At 35.8% G+C, this 21,667-nt stretch overlaps 1 protein-coding gene across 4 annotated transcripts in view; it reads right to left on the bottom strand.

Annotated features, from left to right (window-relative positions):
* Nucleotides 1–21,667, bottom strand: part of SRPK2 (SRSF protein kinase 2) — a 231,247-nt gene that overhangs the window by 72,319 nt on the left and 137,261 nt on the right. For all 4 annotated transcript variants that reach the window (XM_027838508.1, XM_027838510.1, XM_027838511.1 and 1 more), the window contains one exon: nucleotides 11,333–11,484. In XM_027838508.1, the coding sequence (XP_027694309.1) occupies nucleotides 11,333–11,484 (152 nt within the window). The remainder of the gene's footprint in view (nucleotides 1–11,332; nucleotides 11,485–21,667) is intronic.

Genomic DNA, 21,667 nt, shown 5'->3' with positions numbered 1-21,667 from the left:
AGGAAAGAGAAATCATAAGAGACTTATTAAGGTCGAACTATTTACATTCCTGCAGGGAAAGATGATATTTGTAACTCATGAGTCCTTTGTCAGTATTAGGGTAGTGGGAGGGAAAAAAATTATATGTATGTATAGATAGATAGATAGAGAGCACAGGGTGAGTTGAAGATGAAGGGGTGATATCTGGAAAATAAAATTAAGGGGTGAGAGAGGATTATACTGGGAGAAGGAAAAAGAGAGAAGTAGAATAAGGTAAAATATCTCACATGAAACAGACAAGAAAAGACTTTTACAATGGAGGGGAAACAGGGGAAGGTGAGAGGGAATGAATGAATCTCATTCTCATAGAATTTGACTTAAGGAGGGAATAACATACACAATGGGGTATGGAAATCTATCTAACCTTACAGGAAAATAAGGAAGGAAGGGGACAAGAGAGCAGGGGGTTGATAGAGGGGAGGGCAGATTGGGGGAGGGGATCATCAGAAGCAAACACTTCTGAGGAGGGACAGGGTCAAAAGAGAGAGTAGAATAAATGGGGGGTGGGATAGGATGAAGGGAAATATACTTAGTTTTTCACAACAGGACTACTATGGAAGTGTTTTGCATGACTATACATCTATAACCTGTACCAAGATGCTTGCCTTTTCAATGAGGGTGGGTGGGGAGGGAGGAAGGGAGAAAATTTGTAACCCAAAGCTTTAAAAACACATTTCAAAAATAAAAAAATAAAAAATTTATAAAAAAAAAGACCAGATTGCTTTTGTATATACATATATTCCAGTATATATGATATTTGTTTTATGCTTTCTTAGAAAAGCCATATATAAATCTAAAGTTTTTAATGCTTACCATTCTATAGGAAAGCAGATGAATGAAACAAGTGCTTGGCTATATACAAATTAAAATTTAATTAAAAAAAAAGAAAATAAAATTAGAATTGAGAAAGGTGAAGCCAATGAAGTTATAAGAGATCAAGAAATAATTAGGGGCAGCTAGGTGGAACAGTGGATAGAGCTCCGGCCTTGGAGTAAAGAGGACTTGAGTTCAAATCCTACCTCAGACACTTGACACTTACTAGCTGTGTGACCCTGGGCAAGTCACTTAACCCCAATTGCCTCACCAAAAAAAAAATAAATAAATAATAATTAAACAAAATATAAAGAATGAAAAAAGAGAAGAGAAAGTGAAACATTTTACAAGAAAAACTGACCTGGAGAACAGATCAAGAAGAGAAAACATAAGAATAATTGGATTACCTGAAAGCTGTGATCCGAAAAAGAATCTTGATACAAAAATAAAAGAAATAATTAAAGGAAACCATCCTGAAGCATTAGAACAAGGAGGTGTAAGAAAGATTTTAGGGGGTTAGGCTTCCACAACAGGATAAGAAATTCCATTATCTTGTGGAGAGTCCCTCAAACAATCAGAAAGTACTCCAAACTTTTCTATAAACAACTAATTCCTTAAGAAAGAGCCCTAGAGGCTAAACCGGTTGCCACCAGCCAGGTTCAAGGACTGGGCTTCCACCAGGCAAAGGCTTTTCTCCACTGTGCTTGCTTAATAAGCTTACTGAATGTGAACTGACACACCCCAAGGGCAGAGATAGCCGCCATTTTTGAACATGGGACCTATGAAGTGGGTGGAGTTATCAGAACATGGACAAACATGCAATGAGCTGTCCAGGAACGGTGTAACTCAGATGAACCAGCCCAATAGTAGCTCGGATGGGTGGAGTATGGATCTTACTAATGGTTTAAAAGTTGTTTCTACCACTGAACCAGTGCCCATGTGCTACTAAAGTGCATTGTGCTTGCTTCAGAAGTGTAATAAACGATTCTTCACTCACTCTGAGCTTAGTTTCATTTTTAACTAGAAGGCTTTATTTCTCTTAAGCCTTATTTCTAACAGAGGGAAAGTAGAAATAGAAAAAATTCATAGATCACTACTTGAAAGAGATCCTATGAGGAAAACTCACAGGAATATTATAGTCAAAATTCCAAAACCCCCAGCTCAAGGATAAAGTATTAAGAGCAACAAGAAAAAAACAATTTAAATATGACAATGCCACAATTAGAATTACACGAGACCTAGCAGCAGAGACACTAAAAGACCGCAGGTCTTGGAACAATATATGGAAGAGCAAAAGAACTGGGGTTCCAGCCAAAAATATTATATCCAGCAAAGTTAAGTATAATCCTGATTGAAAAAAAATGGACATTTGGTCAACCTTCAGAATTTAAAAGACTTTGTTTAAAAAAAAAATCTGAACTTAACAGAAGACTTGACATACTAGAGCCAAGAGAAACATAAAGTACATACCAAAGACTGATTACAAGAGATTCAATAGACAGACTGTTTTCCTTTCATATATGTAAAATGTAAAACTTATATCTAAAATTGTTATTAGTAATTGGGTAGTTTGTAATAAAGACTGAGGTAGACCTAAGTATGATATGACTTTGAAAAGTAAACCATTTAGGAGGAGCTAAAAAGAGTAATTATTTCATACAAATGAGGTGTGAGAAGAAGAATCAACACAGAGGAATTAGATGGGGAGGAGCGCTGGTAGTTCTGGTAACCCACTTTCATCGGGAATGGGTTTAAGAAGGAACTATATATATATGTATATATATATATATTTAGAAGAGTATGAAAATCTTCTAAATTCAGAAGAAATAAAATAGTAAGGGGATAGGAAGGAGGGAGAGGATAAGGTAGGGATCCCTGGGAAGACAAGGGAGGGATCTCTAGAGGGGAAGGTGAGGGAATAGGTTATGGGGGTTGTAGAAAGGTGTTTAGATTTATGGGAATGGAAGGACAGGGGAGGAACCCTTGGAGAGAGGGTAGGCTAAGAAATAGGAGGGCAAGGTAGCAGGTAGAAGTAAAATAGAAGAGTCAGGAAAGATAGGAAATAAGAGATATGCACAAACATAAAAACAATGATCAGGAGTAGAATTTGTTATGGAAACTATATGTATGTGTATGTAAATACCTGTATCGATATATAAATATATCTATACTGAATTGTAGCCTTCTGGGGAAGGGGTGGAAGGGGAGAAAAAGAAAACAAAAACTTACAAGGAAGCAAAGAAAAATGGACAGCTTTCAACACAGCATGTAGTATTTTTCATACAGACTTTCTTGAAATGAAAATTCATCATTACATATTTTGAATATTCTGTGCTCTGCTGTGCACATGACACGCTTTTTTCTCTTTTCTTACTTTGTATTTAAGTTTCAATATTTAAGTTTATAACTTTTTTTTTCTTTTCTATAGTTTGTATTTGAGTTCTGGTGTTTGATTCTAAAAGAAAAAAAAAAGAAGAAAAATCTATAGGAATATGAATCATTCCCCAATTGATGAATGGTCAAAGGATGTGAACAGGCAGCTTTCCGATGAAGAAATCAAAACAATTTACAGACATATGAAAAAATGATCTAAAACATTACTGGTTAGAGAAATGTAAATTTAAAAGGCCTTGAGTTATCATTCTATACCTATCAAATTGGCTAAAAAGACAAAAGGGGAAAACAACAAATGTTGGAGAAGTGGAAAAACTGAGACCATAATTCATTGTTGGTGGATCTGTGAGCTGATCCAACCACATTATGGGAATGATCTGGAATTATGCCGAAAGAGTTATTAAACTGTCCTACACCCTTTGACTCAATATTACCACTATTATGTCTATTTCCAAAGATGATTATGAAAACAGGAAAAGAACCTATATGTAATAAAATATTTATAGCAGCTCTCTCTGTAGTGGCAAAGAACTGGAAATTGTGGGGATGCCCATCAACTGGTGAATAGCTGTCACATATGTTGTCATATATGTTCATGATGAAATACTACTCCACTGTAAGAAATGATGAGCTTGATGATTTTAGGAAAACATGGAAAGACATATACAAAATAATGAGAGCAAAATGAGCAGAACCAAGACAACACTGTATACAGTAAAGCAATATTGTTTTAAGAACAACTGTGCAGACACATAACACTCACTAGCTGTATGACCCTGGGCAAGTCACTTAACCCCACTGTCTCGCAGGAAAAAAAAAAAAACAAAAAAAAAACTGTAAGTGACCTAGTCATTCAGACTAATACAAATACCCAAATTAACTACAAAGTTTCTATGAAGGAAGAGGCTATCTGCATTCAGAGAAAAAAGTGACATTCATACATACATACACTCATACACACACATTTGTGTCTAGTGGTAGCCTTGGGAGGGGGACGCACGCAGGGAGGGGGAAAATAAAGTTACATGATAACTTTGTTGTATATTTAAAAGGAATAGCAAGTTGTACATAATAGATCTGCAGTTTTAGTTGCAATCCTCTTTTTTTCTATTTTACTTTGTTATGGAAATGTTTGTTTTATTTCTCAAGTTCAGAATAATTAAAAAAAAACAATAAGATCTTTTCCTTTCTTTGATATCTTTAAGGCATAGCCCTAATAGAAGTATTGCTGTGTCAAAGGCTATGAATAGGTTAGTGACTTTTTGAATATAGCTTCAAACTGCTTTCTAAAATGGTTAGAGCAGGGGCAGCTAGGTTGTGCAGTGGATAGAGTAATGGCCCTGGATTAAGGAGGACCTGAGTTCAAATCCGGCCTCAGACACATAACACTTACTAGCTGTGTGTCCCTGGGCAAGTCGCTTAACTCCATTGCCTAACCAAAAAAACAAAAAAACAAACAAAATGGTTAGAGCAATTCACAGCTAGGTATAAATGTGCCTGTTTTCCTAACCTCCACCAACATTTGTCATTTTCTTTTTTTATTCTCTTTGCCAATCTGATTGGTGCAAGATGGAAATTAAAAGATGCATTAATTTGCATTTTTAAATTGTTAGTAATTTGGAACATTTTCACATATCTGTTGAAGCACTGGATTTCTTTCTTTGAGAATTGCATGTTCATATACTTTGACCATTGAAGTAAGAAATCACTTATTCTTATACAACTGAATCAATTCCTTGTACATACTGTACGTACTGGAAGACCTTTATCAATACGGAAGACCATTTTGGAGACTTTTATCAGAAAAACTTACTGCAAAGATTTTTCTTCCAGTTAAAAGTTTTCCCTCTAGTCTTACCTTTATTGAATTTGTTTGTGCAAAATTCTTTTAAATTTGTGAAATAAAAAATTATTTATTTTATACTCTGAAGTCTCATCCCTTGTTTGGTCATAAAATTTACTCCTATCCATAGATTTGAAAGGCAATTTCTTCTTTGCTCTTCTAATTTGTTTGTAATATGCCTTTATATCCAAGTCTTGTATCTACTTGGAGCTAATCTTTGTATCTGGCTGAGAGGAGTTTAATAAACCTAATTTCTGTGAGATTGCTTTCCAGTTTTCCCATCAATTTTTGTCAAATAGTGAGTTCTTACTCCAGTAGATGGAGTCACTGAGTTTACCAACCACTAAGCTATTAGACTCATTTGCTTTTTTATGTTGTAGATTTAATCTGTTCTACTCATTAACCTCTCTATTTAAGTAACATAATTTTGATAATTATTGACTTCTAGTATAATCTGGGATATGGTACTTCTAGACCCACTTCTTTTTGACTGTTGTTTTCTTTTTCAGTATTTCCCTTGAGATTCTTGACCTTTTATTCATTTTTTCAAGCTCTACAAAGTAATTCTTTGGTAGTTTGGTCATTTTGTATGCATTGAATACTTAATTATTTTAGGTAGTATTGTCATTTTTATTATACTGGTTCAGCTCCACCCATACATAAGCAACTGATTTTACTCCAATTATTTTAATTCTGACTTTATTTCCACAGAGTGTCTTGCAGTTGTAGTTATATAGTTGCTCTGTATGTCTTGGTAGGTAGACTCTGCCAAGTATTTTATATATTTTGTAGTTATTGTTAATGGGATTTCTATATTCTTCCACTGGATTTTGTTGGTAATATACAGAAATGGTGATGCTTTATGTAGATTTATAATATATACTACAATTTTGCTGATGTTAGTTTCAATTAATTTTTTAGCTGATTGTCTAGGGTTTTCTAAGTAAACCAGGATAACATCTGCAAAAAAGAAAAATATATATATACACGTATATAACGTGTGTATGTATATGTATTCTTTTCTTCCTTGCCTATGTTTATTCCTTCAATTTCTTTTTCCTGGTCTTATTGCTATAGCCAACACTGCCCAAACTATTTCACATAGTACTGGTACTTGCTTTACCCATCATCTTAAAGGCCTCCAGTTTTATCTCCATTACATATGTAAGGCTGGCTTTTGGTTTTAGATACACTACTTGCCATATTAAAAAAGGATCAGTTTATTCCTATATTTTCTAGTTTTTTTTTTAAAGAAATGGCTGTAGTATTTTTTCAAAACTTTTTTTCCTGTATTTATTGATTTAATCATGGTTTCTGTTGTTCTTATTAATATAGGTAATTGTGTTTATGGTTTTCCTAATACTGAACCAACCTTGTAGCTCTGCATAAATCCAATCTAGTCAAAGTGTATGATCTTTTTTATATGGAGCTGGAGACTCTTTCCTAAGATTTTATTTAAATTTTTTTGTGTCATTAAGAACATTGGTCTATGGTTTTCCTTCTCTGTTTGGAGTCTGTGGTTTAGGTATCAAGACTATTTTGTATCACATAATACATTTGGTAGGACTCATTCTTTTCCTATTTTTTCAAATAGTTTTTGTAATGCTGGAATTAACTGTTCTTTGAATGTTTAAGACTCTGCTTGGAAAACCATCTGGTCCACTGTTTTGTTTTGCTTTTCCTTTGGGAGCTCATTTATGGCTTATTCAATTTCTTTTTCCTAGTGGGTAAAATCCTCTACTTCTTGTTCTATAAATCTGAATGTTTTGTATTTTTGTAAACATTCATCCATTTCATTTACGCTGTCTGTTTTTACTAACATGCAGTTAGGAAAATGTTTCTAATAATTTCCTTTATTGTGAACTCTCATTTTTTATGAGAATAATTTCAGTTCCTTCATCAAATTATCAGTGTACTTATTTTAGCGAAGTTTTAAAAAGATACTAATTTTATTAATTAAAATTTTTTTGGCTTTCATTTTGCTAAATTTTTTCTTGATTTTCAGAAATTCTATTTCTGTGTTTTTAAAATTTGTGGGTTTTCTAATTTGCTTTTTTTTTTCGACTGCACACCCAATCTGTTGATGTCCTCTTTCTCTCTTTTGCAGGAGAAAGTGTTTAAAGATAGAATTTTTTCCCTAAAGACTGTATGAGTACATCCTAAAAATTGTGACTTACTCTTCCAGTGCTGTTATTATCTTCAATGATAATCTTTTCCTTTTATTTCTATGAATTGTTCTTTGACTCACCAATTCTTTAGGATGAAGTTACTTAGTCAACTAGTTTTTAATCCTTTAAGCCTTTTACTGAATACAATTTTTATTATAACTTAGTCGGTACAGCATGCATTTAATATTTCTGCTTTTCTGCATTTGAGAGGTTTTTAATGTAAGGTGCTATGCACAACTAAGAAATATGTATACTACTTTCTACTCCTATTCAATAATCACCAAGTATTTATCCTATCTAACCTTTCTAAAATTTTATTTAGGTCCTTAACTTCCTTCTTGTTTAATTTTAGTTAGATTGTTTAGCTCTGATAGGGGTACGCTGACATCCCTCAATGTTATACTATACTATACAATGTTTTCCTCTCTGTGCCCCCTTGTAACTAGTTTATTTTTTTTCTTTACATTTTTAGATGCAATGTCATTTGGTGCATACAAGTTAAGAAAGGACATTCATTGTTTTTGGTATCTTTTTTTGGTTTGTTTTTGTTTGTTTGTTTTGGGGTTAAATGACTTGCCCAGGGTCACACAGCTAGTAAGTTTGGTCTGAGGTTGGATTTGAACTCAGGTCCTCCTGACTTCAAGGCTGGTGCTATATCCACTGCACCACCCACTTGCCCCGTTTGTATCTTATAGTATATAATGTAGTTTCCCTATTTGTCTCTTTAATCAAGTCTATTTTTGCTATTAACTTTTCTGAAAAAATAATTGTTATCAATGTTTTTTTAAAATTCAATTGAAGCATAACAGATTGTGCTCCAGCCTTTCAGGTTATACTCAACTCTTCACTGTTGCTTACCAACTTTCAATTAGTTTTCAAATCTTGCCATTTCTACCTCCTTCACAATATTTTCTGTACACACTCCCCTCTCTCCATTCATATAGCTACTACTAATTAAGGATTCATCACCTCCTGTCTATACTTCAATAGTCTCCAAGTTCACCCCCCTGTCTCCAATCTCTTCTGAACCAATCCATCTTCCACATAGATACCAAAATGCTTTCTCTTAAGGGAGTCTGACCATATCATTAGTCTTCTCAATAAACCCCAGTTCCCTATAATCTCTCAGTTCAAGTAGTAATTATTGTGGCATTTATTTAAACATCATTATATCCTGACCCCAACTTACCTTTCTGGCCCAATTATAGATTACTCCAACTATTCAAGCACTCTACAATCTAACCATACTGGCCTTCTTTCTGTTCTTCATATGTTACACTCCACAGACTATGTCTATATGTACTCTCTCTTCAACTCTGCCTCTCTGAATACTTAGTTCCTTTCAAAATTCAGTTCCATTGCCATTTCCTATGTGACAATAAGCCTGACCCTTCCAGATGTAGTGCAATTCCTCCCGAAATCTGCCTTTATCTATTTTGTATAGACATTATGTATGTTGGACATGTCTTGCTGGATATAAATCCTTTGAGGGTAAGGATTGTTTTACTTTTGTCTTTGTATTCCTAGCATTCATCACTGTGTCTAACACAAAGAAGACACTTAATAAACACTTACTGATTGATTATGCTTGCAGAGATAGGTGAAAAAAATTTCAGTATAAGTAAGCAAAAAATGTAGCTGAGAGCTGCGCAAGAGGCAGAATGGAGGAAGGAGTGCAAGACATCTTGGTTTCAAATTCCATCTCTGATGTTTACTACTTTTGAGGCAAAGAAATAGTAAAAACTGGTGCTTAGTTTTCTCATTTGCCTATGAATTATTCTTTGACTCACCAATTCTTTAGGTTAAATTTATTTAGTCTCCAATTAGTTTTTAAGCTTCTTATTAAATACAATAATCTTTATTGCTCAAAATGAGAAGATTAGATGAGATGACCCTCATTAAATCATGTCACCTCTAAATCTAAAATAGAAAAAGAATCCATCAGGTAAATATAAGAACACTCACTCTATACTGCTACATGAGTGGTATCCTTTTCAATGCCATGTAAATGAGATATGTGTTTTTGCTTTCCTAATATCCATCTTCCTCACTCTATACATCCAATCAGCTGCTAATCTTTGTCAAGTCTACTTTTATAATGCCTTTCCCGTTCAAACTCTCCTTTTCATTCCTATGGTAACCAGTCTAGTTCAAGCTCTTTCATTTTCTAACTTAGATTACTGTAAAACTCTCCTGACAATCTTCCTTCCAGCCTATGTCTTCTGCATTCCACCCTTCATATTAGTTGTCAAGTCAAAGCAGACACCAAGTAGTCAAGCCAAACTCAACTACTCTCCTTCCTACATTTTTATTTTGCCATCTTCAGTCTCCATGTGTTTAAACATACTGCCCTCTATTCCTGAAATGGACTCCATTGGGGGGGCAGGGTAGTGCAGCAGTCCTTCCCATCCATTAAGTCATAATTTAGATAGCACCTTCATTAAACTGAGAAAAAAAAAATTAATCAACAATTCCAAAAGAAACTGATTGCCATTTCTTCTAATTTCTCATAGCGTTTTGCATGGACTTTCCCTTTACACTAACCTTAAATATCAGGGTAACTGTATACATATTTTCCCCCACCCATTTCAGCCTGTAAATTCCTTAAGAGTTAGATCTGTGTCATACCTATTCTATATTGTTAATGCCTAGCCCACAACAGATACTTAATAAATGTTTGGTGAATTAAATAAATGAGTGTGTTCCATATGTGGGTAACCTGTGCACTAGGATGGATTCTAATCTTGGGGCAATAGAAGGATTGCATTTATTTTGTGTTTATCTTTTTACTTGGTGGAGAAGAGGAAAGTTAAATGTTAACTGATTTAATTGACCATCTAGTAAATGTGGAGAAAATATTAACAAATCTACCATTTACTCAGAAAGTATCCTCACTAGATAAGAATAGCCTGGACCTGGAATAATGAACGAATAGGACAGACAATCAGAACTTGAGCCAAAAGTTAGAAAAGTCAATTATGAACTAGTTCCAATCCAATACATATTAAAAGCTTCCTTAAAACAACTGTGATTTGAATTACAGGACATACCTATCAAGTTAACTATCCATTCTTATAAATTCTCCAAATTCTCTCTCATATTAAATTACGTCATTAAACAACCTATCTGGACAATTTAATCTTGGTCCTGTACAGAAATGCTTTCACTGATTTCAGAATTAATATTATACTCTTAGCCTTCATAGCAAGAAGGTTAATACAAGAAAAGCTCTTTAGAGTTTCTGTATTTTCTGGAAAACTGTAGTTGAAGATACGCTCTTATATTATCATCAAATTCCTTATTCAAGGAAATATGTGAAAAAACTCTCCATGACTTTATTTCCAAGAAAAAAAAACTTTTCTCTACAAATTTATACATTTTGGAGGGAGAAAGCAAATTTTAAAATACAAAATGTTTCCCCTTGTTCCTTAGCTATCAGGAAACAATGAGGCAAATTCAATGCTCAACCATAGTAATTAGCTCATTTCAAGTGTTGGGTAACGGTTACTTGCTGTGCTCCTATTATTATAGGGTTTCTTGTTTTTCTCTTTCTTGTTGTTTATATAACTTTTCACTTTGTGTGTCATGCCAAATCCTTTTAAAAACAAGCAGGATGTGCATGCACATAGAAACACATAAATACTATCTCTGCTTTGCTCTAACGTTCAAAGGAAACCTCTTTCTTTAAGTTTTAGCTTGATTAGATTGATCAAGAATAGAAAAATGAAGAGATAACAGGAGTAAAGAAAGATAATGTAAAAATGGTTCAGAAATTTAAGTAAGTCAAATGTATATTCGCCTTACTGATTATGTCATTTCTAGAAATAATTTTTTAAAGTTATGTAAAACTGATCATAGAGTAAAGCACTATAAAAAAGTAATTCTACCAAAAATAAGATATATTCTTAGAATTTAAACTGATGCTAAAACAGGAAACCTAATTTTAAAATGCCAAAGACATTTACTACAGAACACATACCCCAACCCCCCATCAAACTTCTCCTTTAATGAAATATAGGAAAACAATTTTAGACAACAAATATTGTAAAATTTAGCATTTCATATTTGAGTTAACCTTTGCAGTAATCTGCAGGGTCTTCTTGCTCTTCATCATCAGATCCCAGAATTTCCTCTTCTGGTTCTGGTGGTGCTGGTTCTGGTAGAGGTGGTGGCGGAGGTGGTGGTGGTGGAGGAGGTACAGAGGGAGCTTTTTGTTGCGGCTCCGGCCTGAAAATAGGAACAATAGGTATGTTATTTACTCATGTACATACCTGGAAGTTGATCAACAGCAAAAAAAAAATTTTTAAGCCCTACCTGAGAATTATGAGATGTCACTTGTAACAGTTTTGTTGTAAATCATGTGGTTTTGTAGTAATTTTTTTTTTACTGAAAAGTCAAGATCCTGATAAGCTAACAGAGTCATAAAATTTAAGAAAAACTAGTACAGCACCAAAGGGTACAAAAACACTTGACTCTTACTGAAGGGACTGACTCTTTAGGATGGTAAGGAATTCTCTGAGGAAGTTATGTGATATAGTAGATAGATCACTAAGCAAGGAATCAGGAAGAAGTGAGCTCAAATGTAGCCTGAAACACTTACTAGCTGTGTCAAGTCACTTAGCCTGTTTGCCTCGGTTTCCTCAACTGTAAAATGAGGATAATAATAGGACCTACCATGCACAGTTGTTGTGAGGACCAAATGAGATAATTATTTGTAAAGCACTTAGTACAGTCTGGTACAAAGTAGGGGATACATAAATGCTTATTCTCTTCTGTTTCCCTCCTCTCTTGCTGAGAGGGAATCTGTCCAAATTAAAGTTAAAGGTCCAGGGCCCAGGTGCATTTCAAAAGTGGCTAGGAATTATACACACACTGGGGTCAGGGATAGAGGAAAAAGGGGGCAGATTTGTACAGTCAAGAAACATTAAAGGAATAAAGCCAGAGAAAGGCAATTGGGGAAATTAATGTAGATGAGACAACACAGAAGAGAACCAGAATTAAAACCAGCAGGCTGGTAATCAGGAATGTACCAGTTATAATCGACATCAGAAAGGAGACAGGTTGAAAAGAAGTTGTATCCCAGAATTAGTCTTTTAATACACTTAGAATGCAATAGTCACTTCTACTTTCATATTTAAAGGGTAGGGCATATATAGATTCTGGGACATATTAAAGAGAATGTAAACTTGTTTCATGTTCTGTTTTTGTTTTTATATTCTAGTCTAGCACAGTACCTGACAAACAGGCGCTTTATAAGGGTTTATTTGAATAAGTATGGAGGGAGCCATGTGCAGAACTGACACAGTCAATCAGAAACATTCTTTTTTTTTTTTAAAGCAATTGGGATTAAGTGACTTTTTTTAAAGCAATTGGGGTTAAGGGTCACACAGCTAGAAAGTGTCAAGCGTTTCATCTGAGGCCAGATTTGAACTCAGGTACTCCTGACTTCAGGGCCGGTGCTCTATCCACTGTGCCACCTAGCTGCCCCAGAAACACTCTTATCTTTCTATAGTGTATATCTAGAATGTGATACAGTCTGCTGCAATAACCAAACTGTTTATCTCTATCCAATTCTACTCATATCATGTGGGAATGAAACTGCCATAATTAAAGTGAGAAATATCTTGAGGAACTATGGAATTCTGGGTAAGAAACAAAAGGACTTGGATGTAGAGCTAGACTTTTATCTCGTCTTTCAACTGAATGTTAGAACTTTAGAAAAGACAAGAGATAGGGGAAATGAATGGTGGGTTATACAGATGAGATCAAAGAATGGCCTTGTATTTCTTTTTTTTTTTCTTTCTTTTATTTTTTTTGGTGAGGCACACAATTAGTAAGTATCATGTATCTGAGGCTGGATTTGAACTCAGGTCCTCCTGATTCCAAGGCCAAAGCTCTATCTACTGTGCCACCTAGCTGCCCCTAAGACTTAACCATAGTTAGCAAATTACCTTTCCCTGTCTCCCAATTTATACAATTCAGAGTTATAGGTTAAGTCAGAAAAGGAAAAAAAAAAAAAAAAAAAAAAAAAACAACCTTTCTGCTTTAATAATTCCCTGCTCACATCCTTATCCACAACTCCAGCCTACACCTCCCCAGTCTTTATGCTAATCCCTTCTTTCACTGGGCCTTGGTAATCTCTTTCTATAATTAGCATGTTGCCCTTCAGTTTAGTTACATCTCTTTCATTAACACACCATTTTAAACTCATGAAAAACTGGCTTCCCCCAGAAAATACTACATGCCTGGTCACCGTCTCCACTATCTTCTTTCATGCTAGCTATTCTGTCTAATACAGAGCCAAGAAGGGAGAAAAAAAAAAACATACTCCTTGGTCCTCACTGCCTCATTTTCAGAAGGGAATCTCAGCTGCAAACACTCAGCAAATTCCCTTCCTTTAAGATTCAGCTCATCAGGTTACATCACTCTTTCCAGACCATTAATTTTATCAGTCACTACCACTAGGTCATTCTTTATTCTGGAAATTCCAAGGAGTTCAATATCTGGTTCACTATTCCTCTTGAGCCCAACCCTCATGACTTCACGACTTCAATACATACACTTATAGCTCCTCAAATACCCTGGCCTCCCAGTTCATCAATATCAACTCCCATGGTTTACACCTTTATTTGACTTCATCAGCACATGAGGATGGTCACCATCACCCATAACTGCCATGCTCCAGAATTATGATATTGTTCCCTCTGATCACAATCCCTCTCTACTTCCATGTCTTTCTCTGGCTTATTCCTTATTTAACCTACCTGACTTACACCTCCAAGCCCTCTATCCCTATACCAGCTTTCCTAGTTCATTATCCCCTTTCTTCCCTTCCCAGTATATAGTTGGCTCTATATAGTTCAAATATACAATGCCCTCTACCATTATTTCCCTTGGCCTCTCTCCTATCTCTAGTCAAACTTTCCCAAACTCTAACTTTAACTTATTCTTATCTTCTGCCTTCTTCATTCCCATATGTTGCTAAATACTGCTACAAGAATGTATACAACAACTGTGGTGACTGGAACTAGTGGAATATTACATTTTTTTTGCTGTTCAGTCATGTCTGACTTTTCATGACCCCATTGGGAGTTTTATTGACAAAGATAGTGAAATTGACGGGGTATGGAACTTGAACCCCCAAAACATAACCCAGCTCCTGAACTTTCCCACACATCCCCATCTAGATACTCAATAATCCTTTCAACTGTCCTTTCATTGTGGCTCCAGCCCAGCCCTCAATTTTCTGTTTGACCCAGCCCATTCTGTTACCTCTGGACCACCCCAGGCTACTTCCCACTCCTTAATCCCATCCAGACTCCCTTTCTCACTTACCTCTGGACCACCCCAGGCTATTAGCCATTCCTTGATCCCTCCAAATCTTTCCACAATCTTTCCCCTATAAAAACATCAGCCTAGTCCCAATCAAATGAGCAGACTCACTAGAAATCTTGCCCACCCCAACCAATGTTTTAATAAACTCATTACTTGGGCTGAAAAAAGGCTTGAGTGGTCAAATTCTTTTCAGGCAGACCCACACCCTTTGCCCTTGCCTTTCAGGGTGCCCAAGACCCCTAGACTACAACAAAATGGTTTGCCTAGCTCATTTTACACATGAGGAACTAAGGAAAACAGTTAAATGACTTTCCCAGGATCACATAGCTAGGAAATGTCTGAGGCCAGATTTGAACTCATAAAGATGACTCTTGGGGGGTGGAGCCAAGATGGCAGAGTAAAAGCAGTGACTGATTTGAGCTCTCCCCCAAACTCCTCCAAATACCTGTAAAAATGGCTCTAAACAAATTCTAAAGCAGTAGAACCCACAAAAAGACAGAGCGAAACAAATTTCCAGCCCAAGACAACCTGGACAGTTGATCAAAAAGGTATATTGGGCCGGGCAGGGAGAGTAGCCCAGCTCAGCATGGCAGCGCAGGCCGCAGTGAACCTGGAGCAGGCCTCAGAGGACTGAATCTTGGGCAGCTATGGCAGATTCCAGACTTCTCAACCCATGAACACCAAAGACAACTTAGAAGGTCAGTAGGAAAAGTCCGTGTCTGTGGTGACATAGAGAAGCATGGGGTTCCAGCCCCATTCCCCAAGCTCAGCCCTAGAGCGGCGGTTGCCTCCAGAGCTTCTGACCCACAGACTGAGGGGGAATCGAGTGGCTGATCAGAGGGGGATTGGAGGGATCTCTTTGCTGGCACTGAGGCAGGATTCTCTTGCTTTGCCTGTGCTTCGATCTGGGTTACAGTTCTGGGTGATGGTCCTGGGGCAAGGAGAAGTGCTGGTGTGGTGGAGCTTATAGTGGATGTAGAGAGGAAATCCTCCTCACAGTTCCAAGACAGAAAAGAGTGCCTGTGGTCACTCACAGACCTGAGCACGGGCCAGGAAAGGAGTAAATACCTCATCCTTGATCATAGCACCTTGAAAGAACTGAAAATTTTCAGGTCCCTAGAAGTATCTCTAAAAACAGTTGCACAAAATCCCCGAAGTCTGGAACAGTATATTCTCCACACTGGAAGCAGACCCCTACCTTAACAAAGAGTTTAAAACTCAAGTAACTGGCTGGGATCATGAGTAAGGAGCGCAAAAAGAATCAGACCATAGAATCTTTCTTTGGTAACAAAGAAGATCAAAACATACAACCAGAAGAAGACAACACAGTCAAAGCTCCTACATCCAAAGCCTCCAAGAAAAATATGAATTGGTCCCAGGCCATGGAAGAGCTCAAAAGGATTTTGAGAAGCAAGTAAGAGAAGGAGAGGAAAAACTGAGAGTGATGCAAGAAAATCATGAAAAACAAGTCAACAGCTTTTAAAGGAGACCCAAAAAAATACTGAGGAAAATAATACCTTAAAAAATAGCCTAACCCAAAAGGCAAAAAAGGTCCAAAAAGCAAATGAGGAGAAGAATGCCTTAAAAAGCAAAATTGGTCAAATGCAATAGGAAATATTTCCTTAAAAATCAGAATGGGGCAATAGGAAGCTAGTGATTTTATGAGAAATCAAGACACTGTAAAACAAATTCAAAAGAATGAAAAAATAGAAAACAATGTGAAATATCTCATTGGAAAAACAACTGACCTGGAAAATAGATCCAGGAGAGAGAATTTAAAAACTACTGGACTATCTGAAAGCCATGATCAAAAAAAGAGCCTAGACATTATCTTTCAAGAAATTATCAAGGAAAACTGCCTTGATATTTTAGAACCAGAGGGCAAAATAGAAATTGAAAGAATCCACCGCTCACCTCCTGAAAGAGATCCCCAAAGGAAAACTCCTAGGAATATTGCAGCCAAATTCCAGAGTTCCCAGGTCAAAGAGAAAATATTGCAGGCAGACAGAAAGAAACAATTCAAGTATTGTGGGAACACAATCAGGATAACACAAGATTTAGCAGCTTCCACATTAAGGGACTGGAGGGCAAGGAGTATGATATTCCGGAAGGCAAAGGAGATAGGATTACAACCAAGAATCACCTACCCAGCAAAACGGAGCATAATCCTTCAGGGGAAAAATGGAAATTCAATGAAATAGAGGACTTTCAAGCATTCTTGATGAAAAGACCAGAGCTGAACAGAAAATTTGACTTTCAGATACAAGACTAAAGAGAAACATGAAGATGTAAACAGGAAAGAGAAATCATAAGAGACTTATTAAGGTTGAACTGCTTATATTCTGCAAGGAAAGATGATATTTGTAACACATGAGCCCTTTGTCAGTATTAGAGTAGTTGGAGGGGAAAAATTATATGTATGTATGTGGATAGATAGATAGATAGATACATAGATAGACAGATAGATACATAGATAGACAGATAGATTAGATAGATAGATAGATAGATAGATAGATAGATAGATAGATAGATAGATAGATAGATAGATAGATAGATAGATAGATAGAGGGCACGAGGTGAGTTGAAGATGAAGGGGTGATATCTGGAGAATAAAATTAAGGGGTGAGAGAGGATTATTCTGGGAGAAGGAGAAAAAGAGAGGTAGAATGGGATAAATTATCTCACACAAAACAGAAAGAAAAGGCTTTTACAGTGGAGGGGAAATGGGGGAAGGTGAGAGGGAATGAGTGAATCTTATTCTCATCAGATTTGGCTCAAGGAAAGAATAACATACACACTCAACTGGGAATGGAAATCTATCTTACCCTACAGAAAATAGGGGGGAAGGGGACAAGAGGATGATAGAGGGGAGGGCAGATTGGAGGGGGGGTAATCAGAAGCAAACACTTCTGAGGAGGGACAGGGTCAAAAGAGAGAATAGACTAAATGGGGGGTAGGATAGGATGAAGGGAAATACACTTAGTTTTTCACAACAGGACTACCATGGAAGTGTTTTGCATGACTACACATGTATAACCTGTATCGAGTTGCTTCCCTTCTCAATGAGGGGAGGTGGGGAGGGAGGAAGGGAGAAAATTTGGAACCCAAAATTTTAAAAACAAAAGTTTAAAAAAAATTGTTTTCACATGCAACTGGGAAATAAAATATATAGGAAATGGGGTATAGAAATCTATCCTGCCCTATAGGAAAACTGAAGGGGAAAGGGATAAGAGAAGGGGGGAGAGATAGAAGGGAGGGCAGATTAGGGGTATAAAAAATGCATGCCATTTTGGGGTGGAGGGAGGGATGAGATGGGGAGAAAATTTGGAACTCAAAATCTTGTGGAAGTGAATGGTGAAAACTAAAAATAAATAAATAAATTTTTTAAAAAATGACTCTTCCTGATTCCAAGCCCAGTGCTCTATCTCCTGCCACACACCTAGCTGTCCTAAATACTATGTTACCTAAAGTCAACTAGGTCCTTACTACCATGCAGCAATATTTTTATTCTCACCCTATCACATTCTGGGTAACAGCTGTTTCAAATCTCTTCTCTCTTCAGTCCATCCACATCACCCTTTCTCTCTCAGTAGAGGACCTCATTTCCAACTTTACTGGAAAAAAAAAGTTCATTTTGAGTTCTCTATTCTCCATTTTTTACCACCAAATCCATCAGTCATTCCCCCATTCTTTCCTTCTTACAAAATGGTCCTTCTCTTTTCTTTCTTTCTTTCTTTCTTTTTTTTTTTTTTTAGGCAATTGGGGTTAAGTGACTTGCCCAGGGTCACACAGCTAGTGTCAAGTGTTTGGTCTGAGGCTGGATTTGAATGCAGGTCCTCCTGACTTCAGGGCCACTGAAGCCACTGCGCCACCTCGCTGCCCCACCTCTTTTCAAAGACACCATTCTACTTGTTTCCTTCTTAATCCCATCTCTGAGACTACTGTTCTTTTAACTTCTCTTTTATTTTCATCTACTAGGCTCGTTCCCTTCTGAAAACAAACATATTCAAGTTTCCCACAATTAAAAAACAACAACAACAACCTTTAGCCATTCCCTGAAATTAACAGTCTCATCATTAGCTTTCTTTTTACAGCCAAATCCTATGAAGTACTGTCTATATTTGTTACTCCCACTTCCTCATCTTTCACTTGTTTCTCACAATGCTTCCAATCTTATTTCCTTCTGAAATAATGGACTGGAATGGCTCTCTCAGAGCTACCAAAGATCTTCTAATTACTAAATCCAATGACCTATCCTCACAATTCATCCTTTTCTGTCATTGTACCTCCTTGTATGACATTACTCTCCTCTAGCTTTCTATCTATCTGTATGTTATGTAGTGGGCCCTCATCTCTCTCTATACTACCCTCTCAGTTACCTTGTCATCTCCCATGTTTTTAATCATTGTCTTTATGCAAATGACTCTTGAACGGTAATAAATCACTTTCAAGTTATAACTAAAGATTCCAACAGAATTTGGTATCATAACTCAAATAGCATTCTGATTTTTATAGTAATAATGCAAAAAGAATTATTCTTTTTTTAACTCAAAAAACCTACCCAGCTCTTTATACCCTAAAGATGGAACTCCAAAAATAAAGATGTGGGGTTCAGAATAGGAACTGCAGCAGTTATACTATTTTTCTGAAAGGAGGGTATGGATTCAAAAGGCAGAAAAGAAAGGCACCCCTGACCAATAAGAAAATGAGGGAAGAGTCTACTTAGGAAATGTTTGATCAGAAGCATGCTAAAAGTTAAATATTTCTTCCCAATTTAGCTTATCATACACAAAATATTTTTTTCTAGACTACAGTCATTATAAGATGTCAAGAGTGCTATTTTAAAAAAAGAGTGCTATTTTTAAAAAATCTGACAGCAAAATCAACAAAATAGATTATAGGATTTTTATAAAGCCTCAGAGATAGTTTTAAGATACCTTTTAAATAAAGTCAAAATGTGAACATCTAGATTCATCAAAAAAGATAGTAAGTTTGAAAATAAATTACTTATGTGATCCTGCACAAGTCACATGACCTCTTTGGGTCTCTTTTCTTATTGTAAGATGAGAAGGTTAGATAAGATAGTCTCTAAGATTCTAAATTCAGAATTCCAATTCGAAAAATTAAATTCTGTGAATATCGGTTATATCAAGAGCGGTACTGTAGGTAGCCTTTTTTCCATTTTTAAAGTTTTATTGCAGTCTTTTTCTTTCACATCAGAGATAGTTCTAGATATGCCACTTCCCTGAACATTAGTGAATTCTCCTTCAAAAACAATTAAGCAAAACCAAGTAACACATCAATTATATCTAAGAGCACACATAACAGTCCACACCCCTAGACCACTACTTCCCCAATGAAAGAAGATGCATTTAGGAATGTTTTAAATAACAAGCTTAAATATCTATTGAATAAATTCAACTGTACCACTCCTTGGGTCCCTCTCAACTCCAAGCAACTTCCCCAGAGGATAGCTATTACTCTTAAGACTAAGGGCCCAGTCTGTGGGTCAACACTCTTAAAATTAAAGTTCATGAACCCCCATTGGTGAGTTTCCCCTTAACAGTCAGATGGTAGACACAATTAGCTCAGAGTAAAATATAGTCTTAGTATTCTTGGGATTTTCCACCTCCTATTCAAGGATCATTTGAAACTAAGTACTTTTTAATAAGAACTTTCTAATGAGAGATTGAACATAAAAAAGTATTTTTCCACAGCTACAACAAAGCCATATGCATGTAAACCATAAGTTCTAGTCATGGACAGCTTTTTCATAGTCAGTGAAGTGGCCTGAGATAGTAGAAAAAATACTGGACAATATATCTCAGATGTGTCCCTTATTTATGGCCTACTAATTGTATAATTTTAGAAGTTTTTCAATCTCTGACACTAGGCTTCCATTTAGGTAAAACAAGTGTAATACAAACAATACAATAATTCTCTTGGATTATTGTAAGAATTGAATGAAATCATGCAAAATAAATTCTATACATTGAAGTGCTAAATTAGTTATTATAATTATCAGTGGGAATGGATGAATAATTATGTAGAATGCAGAAAATATACATACAATTTCAAAATGGGTTTTTTACTAATGAGGGAAAGAATAGAATAAAGCTACTTTTTCCACAATTTTTTTTAAAATGAAAAAAAGTTACCATCACCATACAAGTTTTATATTCAGAATTTTTCATACTGTGTCACTTTCCTTAATGTCAATATTTTAGTTCCAAAATATAGATATTAAATATATTTCTCTTCCATTTGAAGGGATAAACATTTAAAAATTAAATTAGGTACATATAATTTACCAAAGTCCTACACAAGGATCCTTCATCCTTCATCATGGTATGCAAGCAAACCTTGGATCTCCCAGACTATGCAGAAGACAGCAATGTCAGGGTGATTTTACCATGCCAAAAGATCTTGGCAGTCTAGAAGAAATATTAATTCTACTGACAGCAACTTTGTGAGGAATTATTTGTATACAACAAAAATCAAAGAAATTTTTTAAATGATCCTCAATCCTTTTTTAGACCTCTCTTCTATTCACATATAGTGACAAGTAGAGGAGAAAGGAAGACAAGGAACTAAAAGTCACATAGTTCTTGCTCCTCTTCCTTTTTAAATAGTATTAGAAGTAGGATTAAAACACCAGTCTAACAAGATTCAAATCTAGGGATAGTGGGACTCCAGCTCCTTTCTATTTATTTCACACAGTGCTCCACAATCTCATTAGATGTTGACAATGAAACAAGTCTGTTTTGAGAACCAATCATTGCTAAGTAAAAGAGTCATCATTAGTAGATTGTCTACTTGGTTATGAATTATTTGGCTGTAAAAAACAAGAATTACAATCAAATACAAAATGCCTCTTAGTCTTATGCAGCCCTCATCTGCTTCTGAAGTGACAGTGGCAGAATATCAAACAAAGGGGGACAGAGGGTGTTAAAAATTTAGCCAATGTATAAATGTTAAATTGGTTGCTGATGATCAAAATGTGCTCTTTTCTGAGTTGACATAATTGAAAGAGTCACAATCTAGTACTATCACTATAAACTATACTAGAAGAAAG

Source organism: Vombatus ursinus, unplaced genomic scaffold, assembly GCF_900497805.2.
Source record: "Vombatus ursinus unplaced genomic scaffold, bare-nosed wombat genome assembly UNPS02014830.1, whole genome shotgun sequence".
NCBI classification, from domain to species: domain Eukaryota; kingdom Metazoa; phylum Chordata; class Mammalia; order Diprotodontia; family Vombatidae; genus Vombatus; species Vombatus ursinus.
Note: the sequence above shows the minus strand (reverse complement) of the source record. Positions and strands in the feature narration are given on the sequence as shown.